At 34.1% G+C, this 22,424-nt stretch overlaps 5 protein-coding genes across 5 annotated transcripts; all 5 read right to left on the bottom strand.

Moving 5' to 3' along the window:
- Positions 1-1,584: 1,584 nt before the first annotated feature.
- MONOS_13378fu16494 (uncharacterized protein) lies at positions 1,585-5,181 on the bottom strand (the record flags this gene model as incomplete). The annotated part of the gene is made up of 1 exon (XM_067866072.1): positions 1,585-5,181. One exon carries the CDS (start codon positions 5,179-5,181, stop codon positions 1,585-1,587), a length of 3,597 nt encoding a protein of 1,198 aa, XP_067732674.1.
- A 7,612-nt stretch (positions 5,182-12,793) lies between these two features.
- MONOS_14787 (uncharacterized protein) lies at positions 12,794-14,384 on the bottom strand (the record flags this gene model as incomplete). The annotated part of the gene is made up of 1 exon (XM_067867617.1): positions 12,794-14,384. The coding sequence occupies one exon, from the start codon at positions 14,382-14,384 to the stop codon at positions 13,425-13,427; it is 960 nt and encodes a 319-aa protein (XP_067732675.1). The 3' UTR covers positions 12,794-13,424.
- A 533-nt stretch (positions 14,385-14,917) lies between these two features.
- Positions 14,918-16,279, bottom strand: MONOS_14788 (uncharacterized protein; the record flags this gene model as incomplete). The annotated part of the gene is made up of 1 exon (XM_067867618.1): positions 14,918-16,279. The coding sequence occupies one exon, from the start codon at positions 16,277-16,279 to the stop codon at positions 14,918-14,920; it is 1,362 nt and encodes a 453-aa protein (XP_067732676.1).
- A 966-nt stretch (positions 16,280-17,245) lies between these two features.
- On the bottom strand, positions 17,246-17,656 carry MONOS_14789 (uncharacterized protein; the record flags this gene model as incomplete). Its single annotated transcript, XM_067867619.1, has 1 exon — positions 17,246-17,656. One exon carries the CDS (start codon positions 17,654-17,656, stop codon positions 17,246-17,248), a length of 411 nt encoding a protein of 136 aa, XP_067732677.1.
- Positions 17,657-19,286: 1,630 nt separating this feature from the next.
- MONOS_14790 (uncharacterized protein) lies at positions 19,287-19,493 on the bottom strand (the record flags this gene model as incomplete). The annotated part of the gene is made up of 1 exon (XM_067867621.1): positions 19,287-19,493. One exon carries the CDS (start codon positions 19,491-19,493, stop codon positions 19,287-19,289), a length of 207 nt encoding a protein of 68 aa, XP_067732678.1.
- Between the last annotated feature and the right edge of the window lie 2,931 nt (positions 19,494-22,424).

The following is a 22,424-nucleotide window of genomic DNA, read 5'->3' on the forward strand; positions in this document are numbered from 1 at the left end:
AGAAGAAATGAATTTTGGGAGGTTGTTGGTTGGAGAAGGGAGGATGGGGCAGAAAAGGAGAAGAAAGTGAAGAAGAAAGTGGAGGAGGAGGGAGCGTGTTAATGAGTGAGTCAGGTTTCTAATCTTTTTGTGTTTCATCAGCCCCGTTTCTGGCACCTCCCCTGACACCCCTTGTATCTCTCACTCAGCTGACCTTCTTCAACATCTCCACAGATCCACAGAAAACAACACATCTGGGTGAAGGGTTGGGCCAAACCTCGTTTCTGATGAGTGGGTGCTCATTTTCATCACTATGGGATGTTTATGATGGGGTCATTGTCCCCTCGCTGAACAGCCCTTCATCATCCTTGTCTGCCTCGAACACCTCATTTGCCAGGTGCTATCGATCACAGAATGTTGCAGTCAATGGGAGTGAGGGGAATCCATCGAAGCCAGCGAAACAACAGATTACAGACAATGGGGCAAATTCATTCACCTGGTGCGTGAAGGGTCTCAAAAACTGCCGGAGCAATTAATAATGAGACAACTGACTTGTTAAAAGGGCAGCAATGGACGTGTGTGATTTGTCAATAAACGCTTTCGGAAAAATATGGCTCATTTTGAAACAAAACAGTATGAGCCAAATTGTTGTTTCAATTTTTTGAAACTCGGATGATCATCAAAAAATGAAAGACAAAAGAGAATAAAAATCAAATATTGCAGGCATTGTGAATGTATTTATTACGAATCCTTTGTGAATTGTCAGTCAACTTTGATAGCATAAAGAATGGATGCAAGGTTCCGAAATATTTCATCTCTCACTCCCGCACATGATTGATTGTAATTTGAAATCAAAGTGCCACGTCTGTTTTTTCAAAAACAAATTTGTTCAATAGTTCGATATGAACAAGTGATTCACCGAAAGAATATGAAGAAAGAAGAAATTCTCAAACAAATAAAGTTGGAAATCAAATCACAATTATGCAAATAAAAATGTTTTAAAAGTCATGAGCTCTTTTCCTGAAATAATTTTTGATATAATTTTCGAATGCCACAAATTGATAACTTTTTATCATCATTAATGAACATTTGATTTTGAAAACAATTCAATAGACTTCCGATAAACAATTATCAAATTCAATAATTCATCAAATAAAAATAATCGCAATAATGTTTTTCTATATTCATTATTATTAATTAACAAAGATCAAAAGTCAATTTGAAAAAGCGCAAACTTTTGCATTGAACGACAAATGCACAATGAGTCAAGCAAGATTTCAAAAAATAAAAATTTGTTGAAAAGTTTAGCTAATATATTCATCAAAGACTGATTACAGCTTCATTGATGATAATAGTGTGTGGCATTGTGCCACAAAATAAAAATCAATAAAACTTTATTATGAAAAGATAAAGGAAAAGAAAAGAAAAGACGGAAACAGATAGAAGATTGCATGTTTGTAATCAACAAACAAGCATAATAAAAAATGAAAAACTTCAGCATCACGGGTTTAACTTCATTTAAAAAAAAACGAAAACGAAAATATAAGCTTCAAACTTTGTTATTATTTTGCATCAGCAACAATCAATGTTCTGACCTTTCTTTTTTTAGTTGCGAGACCTCTTCTTCCTGACAACAACAATCACAATAATAACCACAACCACAACAATCACCACAACAACAATTGGTACCACAATTGCAACAATTGTTCCAGCGCTCATCTTCTTCTTTTCTGGTTCTGGTTCTGGCTCCTCTTTCGGCTCCTCTTTCTTCAAGTATTTCTCATACACATCTTCAAGATCACCACCTTCTTCTTTTGCCCCCACAATCCATCCTTTGTTTTCATCGTTGTAGTTCTTCGCAAACTCAAACGAACCTTCCTTCTTGCAGAAGTCATCAAAGTCTTCTGCAATGATGCACAACGATGCCACCGATGAATCTTTCCCTTTGTTTTCACCTAACTCAAGTTTGCCTTCACCCGGAAGTTTCAAATGATCAACTGCCTTTTTCATCTCAATGGTAATTGCTCCTGCATTACCTGCTGTTGCAACACACGACTTGAATGAACATTTCTTATCTTTTCCCATTTCCACATTTGAATCATTATTAACCATCTTGATCTTAACACCTGCTGACAATCCCTTTTCTGATTTCACCTCACTCATGGTCAACTCTTCTATTTTGACATTCATAGCTTTATCAGTGGCATCTTGAATGATGATTGCTGCCTCATCTATCACACTCTCTTTCTCGATATCAACTTTATCTAATTTGACTGAAGAAGCACCATCAATCACAAACATTGACTTTTGGAATTTCACTTCTTTAGCTTCTTTGCATTCAACAGTGTTCATTGTCAACGTTCCTGCACTCACTTTCACTAGATGGATTTTCGCAATTTCATCTGCATTTGATGATGTTTCTGTTTTTGATTTGACAAATTTGCAGTTAACAATGTTCAACTTTGCATCTGCACTATCAGCAACAATCAATGAATTAATAACTGGATCATCATTTGATTCCTGAGATGTTTCCAATGATAACGGATACAAAAATGAAACACCCCTGAACTCAACTTTATTTTTGCATGTGAATAAATCACCTCCATTCTTGGCATCACAATCAAGGCTGGCTTCTGCCTCAACTTCTTTTTTCGTTTCGGAACCTTTTTCTTGAACTTGTGTCACACCAACAATCGTAACTTCTTTTAGGAATGTTACAGCTTCAGCTTTCAGAATCTTTTTATCATCTTCTTCCTTGATAACTTTGATGACATATCCAGAGATGCTTGGCTTTGCCACTAATCCGTTATACGCGTTTATAATGCTTCCCATTGGAGTTTCATATGTTTCTCCATTTCCACTTCCATCTTTCTTCACATATGCAATTGCTGGATTGAAGTATTTTGAAGTGAAGTCAACATCTCCATCTTCACTGTTGGCAACAATATTCCAGTCATTTGTTCCTCGGACATATCCTGTTGCAAATCCCGCTTTCATTGTGTCTGCAATATCTTTATGAAGGGCAACTGGCACATCCAAATATATTCCTGTACTCTTTTCGTTATCTCCTTCACCTGCTGTGCAAGTAGTGAATTTAAAATTATCATCAGTTTTTGTTTCGGGCCATGACAGTTGATTTGCTTTTTCAATATTTGCCATTTTCAGATACAAAGCACCTGATTTTCCTTTTGTGCAACTGCATGATGAAAATGATGTTGCACTTTTATCTTTCACTGAAAATTTGCTCCCTTTGTTTTCACATTCAACATGCAATGCTCCGCTTGTTGCTGTGGATTCATCACTTGAAATGCAATTTGAAAATGTGCATCTGTCAATCACAACTGTGACAACTTCATCAGCTTTTCCCACAACTTTCATCACAGCACTTTGTTTGGAATTCAACTTTTCAATGTTCAGCAAGGTTAATGAAACAGAGGTCACTCCCTCAACTTTGAATGGTGTGACTGAAAATGTCAATTCTTCTGCACCAGTACATTTAACATCGTTCATTGAAACAGCTCCAGCATCCACATTCACAACGTGAATATTAGCAATGTAATCTTTTCCTGTCTCCTTTGGTGCTCTCACAAATTCGCAAGTGTCAATGGCCAGAGATGTCGATTCCGAATCAGCATGAATAAGTGCCAATGTTCCATCATTTGACATTGATGCCCCTTTTTTATCAAATGTCAACGGGAAGGTCATTTTCAGATATTTGAATGCAACAGCTTTCTTGCATGTGAACATATCTTTTCCTTCTGCAGTTTGACAGTTGATATCAATTTTTACAATATTGCTAACATCAGTTTGATATCCCTCAATTGTCACCAACGTTGCCTTATCAAATGTGTTCGCCTCTGCAACCAATGGCTCACCTTGTGCATCTTCTTTTATAATCTCAATGCAGAAACCTCCTTCGCTTGCTTCAGGAAAATGATCATAGGCTTCTTTTATGTTGGCCCATGGTTTTGTATCTGATCCATCTCCTTCAGCTGCCCCACTTTTGACATAAAAAGTTTTCACCTCCTTTGGAGCTGGGTCAATATATTCTAAAACAAGATCGATATCTAATTGATCTGTTTTTTTTGCCATGATATAATCTTTATATGTCGTTCTATCATATCCATTCGCAAAGCTAGCTTTCATTGCAGCAGCAATTTCTGAATGAAGTTCAACTTTAACATCTAAATAAATTCCTGTATTTTTAGATGAAGCTGCAGCTCCAACCGTGCAAGTTATGAATTTCAAATTCTCTTCTGTTTTTGGCCAAGTTAACCCACTAGCTGCAATCTTATTCAAATTCAAATATATTGCTCCTGATTTGCCATGTTCGCAGGAGCATGAAGTGAATGTTGTTGCTTCTGTATTTCCAATTGTAAATTCACTATCTGTTGCGTCACTTTCTACATAAAGTGCTCCGCTTGTTGCACTAGCTGCAGCTGCTGTTGACTTGCAACCAGTGAATGTGCATGTGTCCAACGTAACCTGAATTTTGCCTGCATTTTTGATTTTCATTACCGAACTTGCACTGGATTCCATATTTCCAAATTCACACCCAGTCACTGAAACAGACGAAACTCCTTCAAGCAAAAAGGGTGTAACTGAAAACTTTGCAATTTTAGCATTGTCAGTGGAAACAACTGATATCATATTCACAGTTCCTGCATCCGCTTTCACAAGATGAATACCTGCTTCTTCAGAAGGTCTTTCAAATTCACAACTAGTTATTGAGAGCACTGGCAATACTGCAGGAGTGTCATCAATTGGAACTGCATGAATTAATGATAATGTGCCTTCATTAGGAGTTCCAAGTGTATCTTTATGAATGAACTTCAAATTGTTGAAGGTTACAATTCTTTTACATTCGAACAGATCTTTTCCTTCAGTTGTTGAACAATCAATTGAAACTTTCTCTGGATTCGCTGTATCAGTTATTTTTCCCTGAATCATTATTTGATAGTCCTTTTCAAAAGTTATCGCACTTGGTTTCAACTGTGATGCTCCAACGCCTTCCTTAATAATTGAAATGATGTAACCATTTTCATTTGAATCTTTTAATAATCCATATGCAGTATTTATCGAATCAACAGGATCTCCCGAATCACCTGTTGTTCCTGTTGCTTCACTTTGTACAAACTTTTCAGTTGGGTCTGCAGCATAAGAAGAGAACACTATATAGGATAATACAAATGTGAAAAACATTCAATTTGATGTTCTTTTCTCAAAACAATTTAAGATCTACACAAACATAAATTGTATCATCATTATTGAAATTTATGGTTGATTATGTACTTTGTATTTTTTTGGAATAAAAGTTGCGTTTTTTTTTAAATTTGATAAAAAGAAACATTTTCTGATATCCTTTGTTCAAAAAAAAATTATTTACATGTGTATTATTCCTTAAAATCATTATCTTGTTTTTTATTGAAAAATTCTTGATTTTTTCTTATTGTTTTGTTTAAGCAACGTGAAACTCGCAAAAACGACTATCTTTTTCTTGTTGAGTTGGATACATCTTTTTGCAATGAAAATACACTTTTTCACCCATCTTTTATTATTTTCTATTCCTTCATCGTTTTTTATTCATTGAATATATCACAATCGTAATTTTAAAATAATTTTGAACATATTCATCAAAACATATATCATATACATTCATATTTAGGGTATGCGAAATTCACGACAAATCAAATATAATTATTTTTTTTAAATAATTACCATTATAATTAATTATGTATCTATTTCGCAAAACTTAGTTGAAATAACGAGAATAGCCATTTATTCCTTTTTTAAACGTTAAATATTTTTCGCATCATAAATATAATTCCTTTATTTAATACGTAACGAGATTAGTTTTCAGAATTCATAATTCTTTTTATTCATGTTGCATCCATTGATTGTTTTTCTTTTTTTGAGCGCGATCTTCAATTGAAGCGCTGATTCTAAACAGAGAAAAGTTAGACTTTTGTTAATAAAGAAATTATTCAAATTTTTTTTGATTGTTATTCAATATAAAATTGACGGGTGAAAAAAAACAATTGAATGTTTCAAAAGCTTTATAACAAATTGACATATCATCACGAATAGCTTGCGTTTGAAAAAAAGGCGATGATTAATATTTGTTTTCAGCTTGTATCTATCTATCGTCTTGCCAATCATCGTTTTACTTATTCTGTTTTGCCAGAAGGATGGTTGGATTGAATCTTCCAAGTGAATGCGATCTGAGAACTGCCTGGAAAAAGTTCAGCAGCAACGAATTTGAAGATCATCCAGGTCAGAGGATGTTTTTGTGTGAAGTGTACCGGTAAATTACAGCTGGACGGCCATTTTTTATTCGCATAGCAACTTTTTCATCAATGATACAGCCAAGTGCAGGGAAATATATTTGGGCTGTAAAAATTTCAAAGCAATCTTAACTTAAGCCTCTTTCCACGTTAAACGTGAACAACTTGCTGAAGATTCGAACGTGTTTGCGAGAAGAGAACAGACATTTGTCGATACAGATGTGTTCTTGTTTCTTGATCCATTTCATTACATGTGTTGAATGGAAAAGAAAAGCTTCGATCAGATTCAGATGGAAAAATTGCACCAAAGGAAATGGGTCATCAAGCTGAAATTTATCGTTGCGTGAAAGTTTTGAATTTTGTTGATCTTGGTATTAACAAGCGAAATTGTTGTATTTCTGACAATTCGGAACAAAACACAAGAACGAACAGAGAAGCAGGGAGGAGAGAAAAAGAAAAGTGAGGAAAAAAAACGAAAAAATGTTTCCGAAAATAATTTAAGAAAAGAAAATGAATCTCACTGATCCGTAAGAGATATTGCCTGAGAAAAGTTTCTGCACTCATTGAATATCGATACATGCTTTTCAAAGATATGTGTTATTGGAACATGATTATTCGATAAGAGAAGATAGCTGCAAAATAAAGTTATTTCCTTCATTACACAACGATCAGAAAACGAATTTTGGTATTTTTTCATGAAATTAATTGCACAAATCATCATATTCAAGGATAAAAACCACAACCTTGAATTTGTTGGTTCTTTTTGTTGATATATATACAAATTGTTTTTAAATGGAATAATCATTCAATGAATATTTTAAATTGGATTTATATTTGGAATCGAAATCCAATTCAGTGCTTAAGAAATATTGAAGTTGACTATTACATGTGTTTCAATCCTTCTGTTTGCAATCAAAATTTGGTTGATGACGGGCACAAACATTTGAATAACACAGAACATTAATTTGAATATGCTCATGAAACGCATATGAAAAATGTTAATTATGTGTTCGAATAAATTCGCTTTTATTCACAAACTCAAAGAATTTGCCATTTTGTTTGATTGTTTTCAATTTAAGAATGAATCGTTTGTTTTTCTTGCTTCGCTGTTGAAAGGAATGGAATGAAAAAAAAAAAAGATGTTCTCCATGAAAAAGAAGCCGAGAAAATTGCACATATGAGTTTGTTATTTGAATCAAATTTTCGATTTCCTTTGACAAAAACTCTTTTTTTGTTTCATCTTTTCTATTCTCAAAATAAATATCACAAAGAACAGAAGATAAGGCAGAGCATAAAACGGAAGAATCATCTTTTCTGAGATTTTGTTTTTTGTTTGAAAATGAAATATGTTTATTAATTGTGTTGCAAATGAGCATTTTTGATTCGTTATGATATGACAGATCTTGATTTTCTTTTGATTGAGAAAGCTCAGTATGAACGAGCAATCAAAGAAATTAAAGAAATCAACTGATACCATCCGAGATCTGGACATTTCTCTCAGCAATCCAATCAGATTGACTGGTTTTTTATTTTGAAAAGTTTATAAAGATATCGAAAAAGTTTTGAAGAAAAATCGGTGAATGAGTTGCACTTTGCGAGAGAGGAAGCAAATGAAAAGGAAGAGCATGTTTAATGTGTGGATTGAGAGAGAAAAAAGGAAAGGAAGCGAAAGATTAGATATTTTCGAGAGATTGAATAAAATGAGTTATCATTTCCCATCCTCATGCAAATTGTTGAACGAAGAATTGTTTGGAATTATTTGCAGCATTTCTCAGGTATTTCGAGCAGAAAAGGATTACCATCGTTCAGAAACCCGGGAATTTTTCAAAAACCCGGACTTTTTATAAAATTTCATATATCTCGACAAGTTTCAAAAAATAAATTATAATAATTCACGCATTCACACATCAGTATATAACACATCTAACCATATTGAAAATTTTATTTATTGCGCTGTATTTATGAAGAAATAAATAATTTTTATTTTTGAAAATTTGACTTTTAATGAATTTTTCTATTTCAACAAAACGATTCAGTTCATCTTTTATTCATATAACTTATTTTTTCTATGTTATAAATAATTCTGGATATTTTTCATTTTCGGCAATTTGCTCTTTCCAACGGAATGAAAATCTTTCATTTTCAAAAAATCACAGTCAATGGGATAACTGAAAAAATATTTTTTGCAAAACACAAAAACACCCAAGTGAATTTAACATATGCATCAATAAATATGATAGTTATATAAAATTTCTTCATTGATGAAATTTAAAATGATACAGTTGGTATTTCATAAAATACAATTTGGTGGAAAAATCATTGAAAATGATAAGAAAAAATCATCAATTATAAAAACAATCTATGTTAACGAAATACCAACTGTATCATTTTAAATTTCATCAATGAAGAAATTTTATATAACTATCATATTTATTGATGCATATGTTAAATTCACTTGGGTGTTTTTGTGTTTTGCAAAAAATATTTTTTCAGTTATCCCATTGACTGTGATTTTTTGAAAATGAAAGATTTTCATTCCGTTGGAAAGAGCAAATTGCCGAAAATGAAAAATATCCAGAATTATTTATAACATAGAAAAAATAAGTTATATGAATAAAAGATGAACTGAATCGTTTTGTTGAAATAGAAAAATTCATTAAAAGTCAAATTTTCAAAAATAAAAATTATTTATTTCTTCATAAATACAGCGCAATAAATAAAATTTTCAATATGGTTAGATGTGTTATATACTGATGTGTGAATGCGTGAATTATTATAATTTATTTTTTGAAACTTGTCGAGATATATGAAATTTTATAAAAAGTCCGGGTTTTTGAAAAATTCCCGGGTTTCTGAACGATGGTATTACAGAGAAATCAGAAATCGATGTATTTCTTCGTTCAGAAAGGCAACAGAAAACAGAAATGAGGAAATAGATGATTTGTTGGAGAGTGGGGCTATAAGCGATGTTTTAGAGGAGATTCAGCAACCGACATTGAATAACGACATTGCACATGATATTTTATTATTATTTGATATAATTTCATGGCGATCGAAATGAAAGAAGAAAGATGAAATGGAAGAAGTGAAAAGAAAAGAGTTGAAAATGAAAATGTTCGAAAAGATGAAAAAAGAAGACTTATGAGATATTTTCACAGGCTTTTATAAAATATATGATCTTAAAAACAAAAAATTTTTTGAGGTGAAATTTATTGACTTGTGAGCCTGCATCGTGAATGTTCAAGGAAGTGAGAAGTATTTTTTTTTTCTTTCACATCTCCGAAAAGCAAATATTCTTTTTTCATCATTTCACAGAATAGAAAACAAAATGACAATGCGATAAATTTTGAAAGAATTTTTTTTATTTTCTTTGAAATGCAGTTTAAGATAAAACACAGAAATGTCAAAAATACTGTTCAATTCAAATCTATTTCAATATCCCAATAAATGTCTCGTTTTTTTCCTTGAATTCCACTTATTTCCATCATTTCATTATCAAAATTTGCCGTTCTTCTTCCTTTCTTTCTTTCGAGTTCGACTGTCAAAACAATAAAGATAATAATAGCTGATGTGACAGAAGTTCAAATATACTCAAACAATAGGCTTCCAACATTGAAGTGAATCAAAAGAAGATCTTGTTGCAAGTCGAATCATCAGCTTTTTCTTGAAGAGTGAACAAGACGAAAATAACAGCGTTGGCAATAATTCACTGAATCAAAATGAAACAGAAGCAGCACACAAACAGAAACTTTGATATCCACGAATGGTCGTTCCATCTCCTTTTTTATTCAACTCTGTGAAAGAGAAGACAATAAAATAAACAAAATATTGGAAAGAAATCAATTTATGTTGAGTCAATACATATTCATCCTCATAAAAACTTTTTCTTCTTCCTTTTTCATTTTTTTTTTTGCCTCTCTCCTTCAATCAATTCAAGTCTGCATCCCCTTTTCCGTTTTCTTTTTCACTTTTGTTTTGCATCACAGCCTATCTGCACTTCCTTCGCTTTGTCAAAAAAAAATTACACCTTTGCATCTTTCGCCTTTCCTGCTCTGTTTTTTCACCTCACGAAAAGCATTTTCATTGCTATCTCCTTAACTTTTCGCTTTTCCTTCTGCATCAATCATGCAATAGCAATTCTTTTATCAAACGAAATGTCTGTTCTGTTGCAACTTTGCTTGTTGAGACAACCTCAACAAATAACGTCGAACGCTAAACACGAAGGGAGTCTCATCGAGACTGAAAACGATGCCACAACCAGGCGAAGGAGATGAAAAGATGAAGTGTCATGTTTCATATGTCCATGCAAACAAAATACGTTAAAAAAGAAGAAAAAGAAGACAGTTCTGCAACCATTACGAACTTTCCTCCCTTATCAGAAATCAGAATAACTTAAAAGTTTAATAATATTTCTCAGGAGAACCCTCATCCAACAAACCAAAAGAAAACATCCGCACTCCAGATGCAAATCAAGTGTCATTTTATCATCTCCTTATTTGCAAGATTTTCATCCACAGACTTCAATCAGTCAAGTGGATCAGATGGACGAAACAGATAAAGAGGAAATCCCTTCTCAGACCTCCTGCTTCCTGCCGAACAAAGCTTTCCAAACATCATCATTTCTCGGCTGATCTTTCTCCCATTTCACCGTCACCGCAAAGCCTTGCAATTCGTTCATTGTCAAACCATTCCCCACCATTCAACAAATTTCCATATGTTTCCCCATCCCAATCTCACTTTTCATTGAAGTTGTCCTCAAACATGCATCAACCCCTTCTTCTGTTGTTTCTGTTGCTCCATCTTATCTTTTTCCGTATTCCATAAAGACAATACAGGTGACCAGAGTGAGGGAAGAATCCAGATGCTTTATTTAAAAACTCTTCGAGTGAATTGCAGCCTCTGGCTTCGCCTCCACAGGCACCAGACTCTCCTACCCAATCCCCTTCTCAATCATCTGCTCTATCACTTCTTTCCGCTCCCAAGAAACTCTTTCGTTCTTTCTGCAAACTCTCCTCTCATTCTTGGATAACAAAATTTCCTGTTGCTTTTTCCTCTCCTTTCTCCTTTTCATTTCTTTTGTTCAGTTTGACAAACTCCAAAGCTGCTGATGAGAATCTTCATTAACCGGTTTTGCTCCCTTACGCCATCGAACACCTTCACATCAGTCTCTAACATCTTCAACAAAGCCAGCCTTTCCCAAGCCCCCTTATCTTCCAACATCACTCCCACGATCATCAAGATCAGTGATAGTTGAACCACTTGCGCATCCGATGTCAGCATTGATGGGTCAAGTCAATTTTTGTTCAGTCGAAGCCCATTCTCATTCAAATATTAAAGCAAATGTTCGCTGGCTTCTGACTTTGAATCTTTTCGCAACGGGAATTCCAATACTCGTGAAGAAAGTTTTGTGAATGAACGCATTGCAAGAAGCCCACTTTCCTTTTGCGGTAATGCGCTTTTGTCATGCACATACAATCAAATCACAATTTATCAACAATAAGTTTGATAAACAAATGGAAACAGAAAAGGTTTGAAGTGACAAAGGCAGCTTCAAGGTCAGTGACACAATAATCCATAGGCAGCTCTCGAAATTGGCTTTGTCCACTTTGGACGCATCTAAAGGAAGAAATGCAAAGACCAATTATAATAATTATTGCAACAACGATGACTGTTCATCCCATTAACTTCTCCACAGCCGAAACACCTGAGAAGAGCAAAGTGCAAAGATAACACAATTGGACTTCTTCAGCAAAAAGTCACTTTTTGAAAATAACCTTCAATCTTGTGGTGACTTTGTCTGAAGCAAAAAAACAAACATCCGTATTAACAACAGAAAGGTTGTCTATATGAAAAAGTTTAAAGCATTCGAGCTACAGGATAGGAAGGTTATTGATTTTCTTCATAAGATGAGTGACAATAAGTGAAAGAACAAGAAGATTGAGATTCTGAAGATGATAAAAGAATTTTCTTTCTGATCCAACAAAAAATGAAGGGAAAGAAAGGTAATAAAAAATGATCTATTTGGAATCAGTGAATGCTGCAATTGTTGTTATCTGCTCATTCCATTGGAAAAATGACAAATACACAGCTTCCTTCAGTCACTTTGCTGAGCTTCAAAGAAAATATTTAGGATTGCCATATTAACCTCGGAATCTGAGGTGCTTCAAGGTTCATTTCCATCCAAAAGAGTTCGTCGCTTGTTTTTGCAGAATGTTGTTTCCTGCCTTTGTTTTAAAATTGACAACAATACATGTTTCAATTTCTGTATAATGCATCAGCAAGAATATCCATCTCTCATTTCTTTTTCATTTCGTTCATTTTCTCTGATGGCTACGCAAAACATGTTGAAATTCAAACAGACGAAGCGAATTGAAACGATGATGAAGGAGTTTCACGAAATTACAAGGTGTTACTGAAGAAAAAAAAGCCGATGATTTGAAGAAATTGATTTTGACAACTGATGGTTTGAAATGGATGATATGGATAGTCACATGTCAAGAAATGAAAGGAAAAAAATGAACAAAATAACCTGTTAATAAATATTAGCATTTGATTTTAATTTTGCTTGAATTGAATTATCTGCATGTGAAAAGAATGAATAAAATGCACACATTATCTCAAGAACTGCCTTCAGTGATTGATGTGAAAAATAAAAAGAGCTTCATCATGCTCAATATTATTAAGATAAAATATTAATGAATTTCAACTCGATTTTGAAAGATGAGATTTCACTCAGATTCAAAAAGGGTCATTCAACAGAAATCAAATTGTTCACAAAGATTATTGTGGCATTTTTATTTTTTGTTCAACAAATAAAGAAAAGAAATCCGACGAAAAAAGAAGCATCAATAAAGTGAACATTTTTGTATAAAAAACAATTAATTCAAAATTTTGAGGTAAAAAGAGCGCTTTTGAAAAAAACAAAAGAAACATTAATATATGGGATAAAATATTTTGCTTTATGAATTTGTATAAAAACAATGAAGTTCAATTATACTCACCTCAGTCACCATCAAGAATGCGAACAATCACATTTTTTTGAAAATATAATGTATATTTATCAGTCTGTTTTGATATTTTTTTCCAAATGAAAGTTGATATTTCATGCTTCAATGTGAGCAATGAAGGGCATAAGTGTTCAAATTGATCATGTGAGATTTTTTATTTTTTAATTAAAATGCAGAACATTTTAATATTCGAGAAAATCTTCAATTCAATTTCTTCTCTTCTTGTTGAGAGAAAAACTTGGTTGGAAGCTGTTGCTTTGTAGTCTGGCCTTCGACCGAAGGAGCGGAAATCATATGTCTTGGACTCTCTTTTGGCTTGTGCCCTTGTGCGTATAATGAAAATGACCTTTTCTTCTTCTGGTCTGTGCTGTTCACTGTTCAATGTATCTTGGGTTTCATCGTCCTCTCTTTGAATTTGCAACTTCTTTCCTCTTTTCCTTGTCATCCTGACAGTCTTCGTTTTCACCTCTTCCACCAACTCCTCCACAGAAGCCTCAACTTCTTCATACTTGGATTCCTCTTCTGAAAGGGTTCCATCAGTGGCTTGTTCTCTTTTTGCTTCCTCTTCATCACTAACTATCGGACTTTCTTCCTTCCCACAGCCACCAATCTTCTGTTCCTTCATTGTTCCAGCAATTACTCGTGCCATTAACGATGCCAAATTGGTTTTGAAATAGTGCTTAACCAGAGTATTTGTCTTCGGGGAAAGCCTTGCAAACTTAGCAATCTGTGAAGGCGGGATTCCTGCCATTGTTAACGCCGACAGAGTTACCGATTTGAGAGAATAATGAGTGAATTTGCTTGGAATTCCTGCTTCCACCATTGCATCCTTCTCCAACCATCTGATTCCAGAAACAGCGAGAGGCTCAAAGGTATCTGTGTCAAGCAGCAAATAAGAAGTTCTGCTATTCTTTGTTTGAATAATTTCCCATAACGTCCTGATTGCTGAAGCTGGACAAATAAGTGGGAGATCGGGAAGAAACGGAGCTGCAATCTCTGACCGTGTGTGTGATGTTTTCAACACTGCGTCCAAATATACACCTTCCTCTTCAAACCGAGAGTTCTCCATGTCCACCCTTTCCAATTCAGTGAACCTGCAGTTCGAAAAAAGCATTGTTAGAGTGATAACTTTCTTTGTAAGTGCTTTGAAAGTTAGATTGATATTTGGTCTCAGTTCATCATCGTATTCAAGCAGTGTTTTTGGATTCCATATCTCAGGCGCTGTCTTTTTCCTTGCAGTGTCAGTCTTTCTGAACGACCGGAAAAAAGTTCTTATAATTGGGATCTCTCGCAATACTGTGTTGAATGCGAGCGATAAGAAAAAGGAAACCGCTGCTCTGATCATCTGGAGCACAGACACTTTCACCACTTTATTCTTTAGTGATAAAAACACATCTGCACATTTTGCAGTCCAGTCCGGCAAGTTGTCTGGAATTTCTATGTGTCCGCATAATTTCCATTGTTCGGCAAAACGTGCAAATCCGAAAAGGAATCCATCCCATGTGGATTGTGCAACTCCTTATCTGCATTGCTCACCAAGCTCCTCTGAAATCTTTCGTTCCTGCAAGGCTTGTTTCCAAAACTGTTGACCTTTTCTTTTGAGGGATTCAGAAGAATTAGCCTGAGCTTCCCAGGAGGAAGACATGCTCATGTATTCTTCATTGATGGACCTTCCATCAGTTCCTGGAAATTGTAATTTGGATCCCAACTGAAGAAGTTGCTGTTGCGCAAAAGAACTTCCCAGTTCTGGCCTCTCCAGTTCGGCAGGAGAAGAACAACTTGTGCTCTCTCCTGCTGCGATTTCCGAATAACCATCGGAATTAGCGGAATTGGAGGATGAGCAAGAACACATTCCTGACTCCAAGGAACTGCCAGCCCGTCTTCGGCTATGGGGCTTCCCACACCGCACCATCGTTCCACTTTGTGATTGTGTTCCGATGAAAAGGCATCGAGAGTCGGTCTCACTTTCAACTGTGCAAGTAACTCTTCGAGTGCTTCGTCCTTTATTTCGTTGTCGCCTGCCCTTTCCAATCGAGACAGCGCATCCGCTCTGTGGTTCTTTCTTCCTGGAAGATTTTGTGCTCTTATAATCAGATTCCTCGACTCCGTCCATTTCCATATCTTGCGTTGCACTGGACGAAGATTTTTCCCTGCGCTCCAACGATTTATGTTGAAAACCACTGAGCTGTTGTCCGATCGAAGCAACTGATGGGATATTTTGTTTTCTTGAATTGTCTGAAAAAAATGGAGAAGCGCTTTCAAAACAGCTGGTTGTTCTCTGAAGTTGGACGATCGGCAGCGAGCATAGTTGGGGAACTTGGCGTGCCAATCCATAATGTTGTTGTTCACTCTGAATGTTGCACCCCATGCTGTTTCCGCAGCATCTGTCGTTTTCACAGCCTGGGGAATAAACACTGGTTGTGATGGTCTCTGTCGATTCCGGCTCAATATCCATTGCCACTCCTGCATTTCCCTCAACATTGAAGCATTCATCCTCATTGTCCTGTTCCATGCGTGTGTCTTCACGTTCCTCTGCAGTAGACGATGAAGGGCTGTGAGGTGAAGTGACACATCCTGGTACACGAATCTGACTGCGCTGAGCTTTCCAATTACTGAGGCAAAATCCTTTATTCGAACTGTTTTGGCTCTAATTGCCTTCACTATCCATTGACTCAACATCTCTTTGAGAGAACCCAACCTCTCCTCGCTCAATTGAACCTTGAATGTTTCTGAATCCCATGTGAAACCCAAATAAATGAACCTTTTCTTCGGATATATCACACATTTGTCCATGTTGATTATCAAGCCCAAATTTTCCAAAAAACGAATCACCTTGCTTGTGATTTCTTTCAACACATGGAAATCATGATTCAAGAGAATTAGATCGTCCAAGTTCGATATCACTCTCACTTTCCATCTTCTTTTGACTTCTGTTGTGACTTTCCTCATCACTTTTGTGAAAGAACCTTGGTGCATCTGTGAAGCCGAATGGCATGCCTTTGAAAGCATAATCGCTGCCTTCGAACCTGAACGTTAGATAAGGTCTGATTTCGTTTGAAACAGGAATTAGATAATAAACTTGAGACAAATCCATTGTCACCGCGAAATCGTTCCTGCTTATCAATTTTTCGACTGTTCTTTCGTTCTCGCATTTGAAATGAGATTTCGTCATTGCTGCGTATAGTATTCTGCAATCCAAAATCTGCCTCCAGGCTCTGGACTTCTTCCGAATGAGGAAAATATTGTTCCTGAATTTCACCTCTTTGGGAGGAATTCTGCTCACAATCCCTGTTTCCAGCTGCTCCTTCAATTCCTTTTGAAAAGCCATCCTTTGTTTCATGCTCATTTGCATTGCTCCGTCCCTGATTTTCATCTTTTCCAAACCTTCTTTTGCATTTCGATTGCACCAATGAGTCTGGACCCCATTTTTGATTAATTTTCCTCCATCAATTTTTCTCCATTCCTGAATATAGTCCACTGTCCGACCTCCTATCTTTCCTGCCTCAAAGGTCTTTCTCATCTGAGCTTGTTCTAATTCTTCTGCCGTCAAGCGGTTCGTCCTGTTGTGTTTTTCTTCCAATAATCTCTCCTTGCTCCAGTGCTTCGAAACATGGACGGCCGGTGTCTTCCCTGAAAAAACTGTTTTCCTCTGGTAGTTGGTGGCCTCGTGTATATTTTTGAAAGGTACTGCTTTTTGAAGAAGAATATATATATGCAGGTCCCTGTTGCCTTTTCTGCTCCTTTGAAAGCTCTTCCAAAATCTGTTCCTGACGCTTTGTTAGCAGGCCTCCTGACGGTTCGGAGTCCATCTTTTCCGCAGAGCGAAAACCGAATCTTCCTTCGATTCTGCACTTCCTTGCTTCATGAAGCGCTTGGCAAACCATCAGAATTGCGTCCTTTTATCATCCGTTCGTGGCTCTCTTCCTCGTCACTCTTGATTTGAATAGACATCAGTAACACCTTAAATGAAGGATATTAGAATTTTTCAACTCGTTCTCCTACTTTATCCAAAGCATCCCTATTCCAAAAAGATGTTCTGCTTGCTGCTGGGGGTGATGTTTGTAACACCGGGCTGAAATCCTGTTCGTTGAAGCAAGTTGCAATATCTTCCACCATTGCCTTTGGAATTCTGACATCAAACAGAGAGGTTATCGGCTCTTCGCCAAATATTGATTTGAACAAATCATCAACTGTTCGAGAATCTGCAACTTCGGATGAGATGGGAGAAGGCTGAAGCTCTAATTCGGAACGTGAAAAGATATTTGAAGAAGCTGTTGGGATCTGGGAGCCACTGCATTGGGAACTCGTTGGCCAACTGATCTTCATAGCAGAACCAGACGAAAGCGCTAGTCCAGCTTGCAATGGAGTTTGCGGGGTGCTAAACATTTTTGATCACGAAAAGTGACATGACCCATAAAGTGGTGTCTCTCAACAAGAAGAGAAGAAATTGAATGGAAGTTTTCTTGACAATAAAAATGTTATGCATTTTAATTCATTAAAAATTGCTTCTTTAACAAATGATGAAGATAAATAAGATCGAACTTTTAATTGGAAGATGATAAATATTTTTCATTTCTGAAAAAGATGTCAAATAAGATGGATGAAAACCTTTCCTTTGAAGAAAATTATCAGAATCAAATTTTCTTTTATCATTTGTGGAAATTTTCAATTGCGTTAATGAAAATAGAAATTAAAAATGGCCAAAAAAAAGAAAACAACAACAATGATATTAAACAAACCATTTACCGGTTATATTTCGATCCCAATTTAAAATCAAGCAGAAGGACTGTTTGATTTTTCTTATTGTCTTCTTTTTTCTTATCTGCCAGTATCTTATTTTATGTATTATGAAAAACAAATGTTTAAATAAGGAGTGAAAATATCAAACTATCTTATCGTTTTTCAAGAAAAGTACAATTCATATTACAAAGGGTTCATATTTCCTTTTTTGATCAACTCACGGAGACTCTGACTTGACCTGAAGGTCTTGACCTTCATTGACGATCTGAAGATCCTTTTTTGCGCACGGTCTGTCCTAAAAAAATGTTGATCTGTCCTATTTTAATGTCGATCATTCCATCAACAATATGTGGCAAATATTTTTTTTATATATGAAAAAAACAACGTTTTGTTCCTTTCTTTTTCTCTAACCTAATCATTATTATTCTTTCATTTCAATATCAAAAAAATACAGTGAATTTCTTAAATTGAGAGAAATATTTGTTAGAGAAGAATGGAACAAAATTCAGGAAACCAATAATTTCGTCTCATATTTGAAAAGCCACCCAATATTGATTAGTGTTCGGTTTTTTATGTGAGTATTTTTGTGATGAATTTATCATCTGAAGAGTTGTTCATGTCTATAACTTGCACAGAAATTAATTTGAAGCAATGTTCTACCTGATATGGTTAGTTTTCGTCAACTTTGACAAAAAATTTATTTAGCAATTAGTTTTTTCTATTTTAATCGAATAGCGCATTATGAGACAAATTAAAGGAAAAATTCCAATAAGAAGTTGATGTGGATGATATTTATATGAAATGAAGATATCAGTTTTGCAAAAAAAAATGAAAATATGAAACTGACCTTTCGCGCAACTCTACAAAAGAAATGTTCATTAATTATTAATTATTTTTTTTGTTTTCTTTTAATATTTGACGATTAATTTGCAATTTCACATTTTTTATGTGAATATCCGTATGCAATATTGTTATAACTGCATTTTTGAAAGAACTTTATTTTGTCGGATCAATGAGTTTATTGTTTTTGTAGACCGTTGATATGTTGAAATTCGGTAAATGCAGAATATACGCGTTCCTAAAGAAAACACTTCATAATCGATACGAAGAAAGGTGTTGTTATTCTTGATCATTCTATCGTATTTTTTATCTTGCACAAATAGCTTGTAGTGTTTTTGTGAATAATTTTTTTTCTAATTTTGAATAAAAAAATGGGTGAAAATATTTTTTTTTTATTTTTTATTTTCTGAAAAGTGTATGAAATTGTTAAAAAGAATTAATCATCAGACCATTCTGATGCTTCTTCTCCATCATCTGCACCAAAATCATTATCATCATCAGGAGGATCATCCATATCAGGGATTTCTTCCTCTTCGTTAGCCTTTTCTGGATCATTTTCGTCTTCCTCAGCAACCATTTCTTCGTTTTCGATGTTCAAATGAACTGCAGATTCAACGAGTTGATTAAAAGTCAGTAACCCCATCGAACGAACAATGAAAGATGCTGTATATTGTTGAAGAAATCTTGTTCGGATTCCAAATCTGGTAAGATATTTCCGAAAATGCGCCCAAAAACCTTCCACTGTGTTAGTGTAAACTGATTTATTTTCCGGATTGACAAAATGTCTCTTATGGCAAACGGTTTTGTGAATAAAACCTTCCACATCAAGACAATTATAAGCCTTCCATTCATCGCTGTATATAGTTGTGTGAGGTTAAATGTGCTTTTTGATAGCTGCAAGAAGAGTTTCCTTGTTCCTGTTTGGAACAACCACCAAAAAAGATCTTTTGAACGTTCTTCAGATCTTTCAACACCACCAAAAATTCAAACTTGCTTTTTCCTTTTTCCTATATTATATTTCCTTCTTCTCCGCAACATTTCGTCAATTTCCACCTCCTTCCCCACTCCTCCTATTTTGATTGGATTCTTGAATAGCACATGGGCGATTATTTTCGAAAACAAATTTTTTCTGCCGAAATTTTTCTGTTTGAATATTTGAAAAGAATATTCATTAATGGACACTGAAAAGTGATAGATTTTTCAATGATTCAGCTTCTATTTTTTCAAATCAGTCTTTGGCTTTTGAAATGAATGATAAACGTTAAATGTTAAATTGACAACTATTCAGCAAATGATAATGAATTTTCAAAATAATAATAACACCGAAAAAAGTTTTGATTTCGAAAATAATCACCCACATCCACACAAACTTCACTGCAAATATTATAATGGAATGAAACGGTGTTTCTATTCAGATATAACAAAAAACAAGTTTGCTTAATGCTTAATTCAAGCCAAAACAGTGAAAACACATGCATAATCTTATTTACTGTAGTTTTTGCCTTTGGTAATGTTGTTCCTTTTAATATGGATGTAGTTTTCAAGCACTTTTTGCACTTTAGAAAATATGAGTTGTCTCTTTCGCGCAAAAATTTTTTCATCTTGCAATCTTTTCATTCCCCAGTATCAGGAAGAAGTCTATGCTCGAAAACCAACTTCCAAGTGCGTTCCAAATTTGCAAACAAGTAATTCATGTTAAGATCACATCTTTTGTTTCTGGTATCTTTGACATTTTCTTTAATAAATTTTTTGATCTCACACATTTTTTGTGAAAAAATTGCCAAAATTAAAAATTCATAATTTATCAACAACTCGTTTCCGCAAGGTCATGTTTGCACACATGTCATTAACAATTAATAACCAATCATTCATATAAATTTCAAGCGAATTTGAGAGAAACGCGTTTATTTTGCTCATGCCTGAAATTCTTTCTATCAACATATATTAATGTTATTTTTAGGATTTTTTCTTCGCTATAAAGTTTTTTGTTTTATGTGTTTGTTTTCATGCGATAAACAACTTTTTTATAAAGAATAAAACTTATGAATTGTGTTTATTTATATAAAAAAAGAATTAATCCATAAAACAATGTTCAAACAAATATGCGATCGTCCTTTTATCAAGAATTTATTTATCGTTTCGTTTTTCTCAATAAAAGCATTTGATAAAAAAAAAAATCACAAGAAATCAATTGTATTAATAAAATCTGATGCGAAAATAATTGATTTGTTCGAATAAAAGGATGCCGATATGAATCAAAAATATAAACAACAATATTTTCTCAGTTCATTTCAATAAACTTTCTTTAAGTCAAACAAAAACAAAAACTGCTTCAGAAACAAAATTTTCGATCCGACAAAGTATGAATTTTTCAAAGGCATTCTCTTGTAAGGAATCAATCGAGTGAAATTAATAATGCTGAAAATGAAAGTTGAAAAACAATATATGAAGCGGAAAAATTGGTGATATACAAACTATCAACGATGTGGACTATGTCTATACCAAAAAAACACCAAAAAATCAATGTCACAACTAAAAGAAGGAATTTCAATTAACAGTTGAGCTTGAAAATGAAAACTAAAGCACTATTTGTTCTAAATTAGCATGGTTTGATCGACATTAAAAAAGGACAGATCAACATTTTTTGGGACAGACTGTATTTGTCATTAACCCATTGAAATTAAAAAATTTTTAATATTTCCAAAGAATAATAAAACAATATTCGTTTGAAATTCTTTTAATGCAAAAAATAATATCAATTGAAATAGAAAATGCTAATTATCCTTTCAAAATAAAAATCAATTTCAGAAAATAATAAAAATATTTATCGAGAAGTTCAAATTTTTGTTGAGTCAATCAGAATTGATAATTTCCATGTGGGACAAAATATTCGACTTTTAGCATTTTCATTGAAAAATTATTCACTTTTTATTGACTTTTTTTGATCAAAAAACATGAAAAAATAGTTTTATTTTTTGACATTTACAAAATGTTGGAATTCCTTGAGTTTTAATTTCAAAGGTGCCTATTTACGGATATGAAAATGAAATCTATTTCCAAATAGATGAAATGTGAAATATATGAAAAATTTTGAAATAATAAAGTTATTTCGAAATAACCCACTAATTTCGAGTTTTTCAATGGTTTTTTGAGTTTTTCTAATTCTTTTGAAAAAAAGTCAGTCTTATTGAGAATACACAAAAAAAGTTTTGTTATTTTTTCTGTCTTGTTGCAATTTATTGATATTCTCTTTCTTGTTTGTTTTATTTCATCGTTATTTGGACTGTGATACAAAAACTTAACAATTGATCTTCTATTTCACCATAACAAATTATTTTTTGATTAACTTGTCATTTCTATCGTTAAGCTGTGTATCAAAAGAAATACACATGATATACATGTTTCATTTTTTCGAAATTTCATTCGAGACCATGAAATTAAAAACTGTTAACCCGTTTATTGGAGAGAATTTGCCTTCTTTTTAATATTCTTTATTTCAACATCAGTCCTTTGAATAACTACATAAATTTAAATATGTGATCAATATAAAAACATCGTTATGCTTTATTAATAA

Source organism: Monocercomonoides exilis (genome assembly GCF_001643675.1).
Source record: "Monocercomonoides exilis strain PA203 chromosome Unknown scaffold9-1957334, whole genome shotgun sequence".
NCBI classification, from domain to species: Eukaryota; Preaxostyla; order Oxymonadida; family Polymastigidae; genus Monocercomonoides; species Monocercomonoides exilis.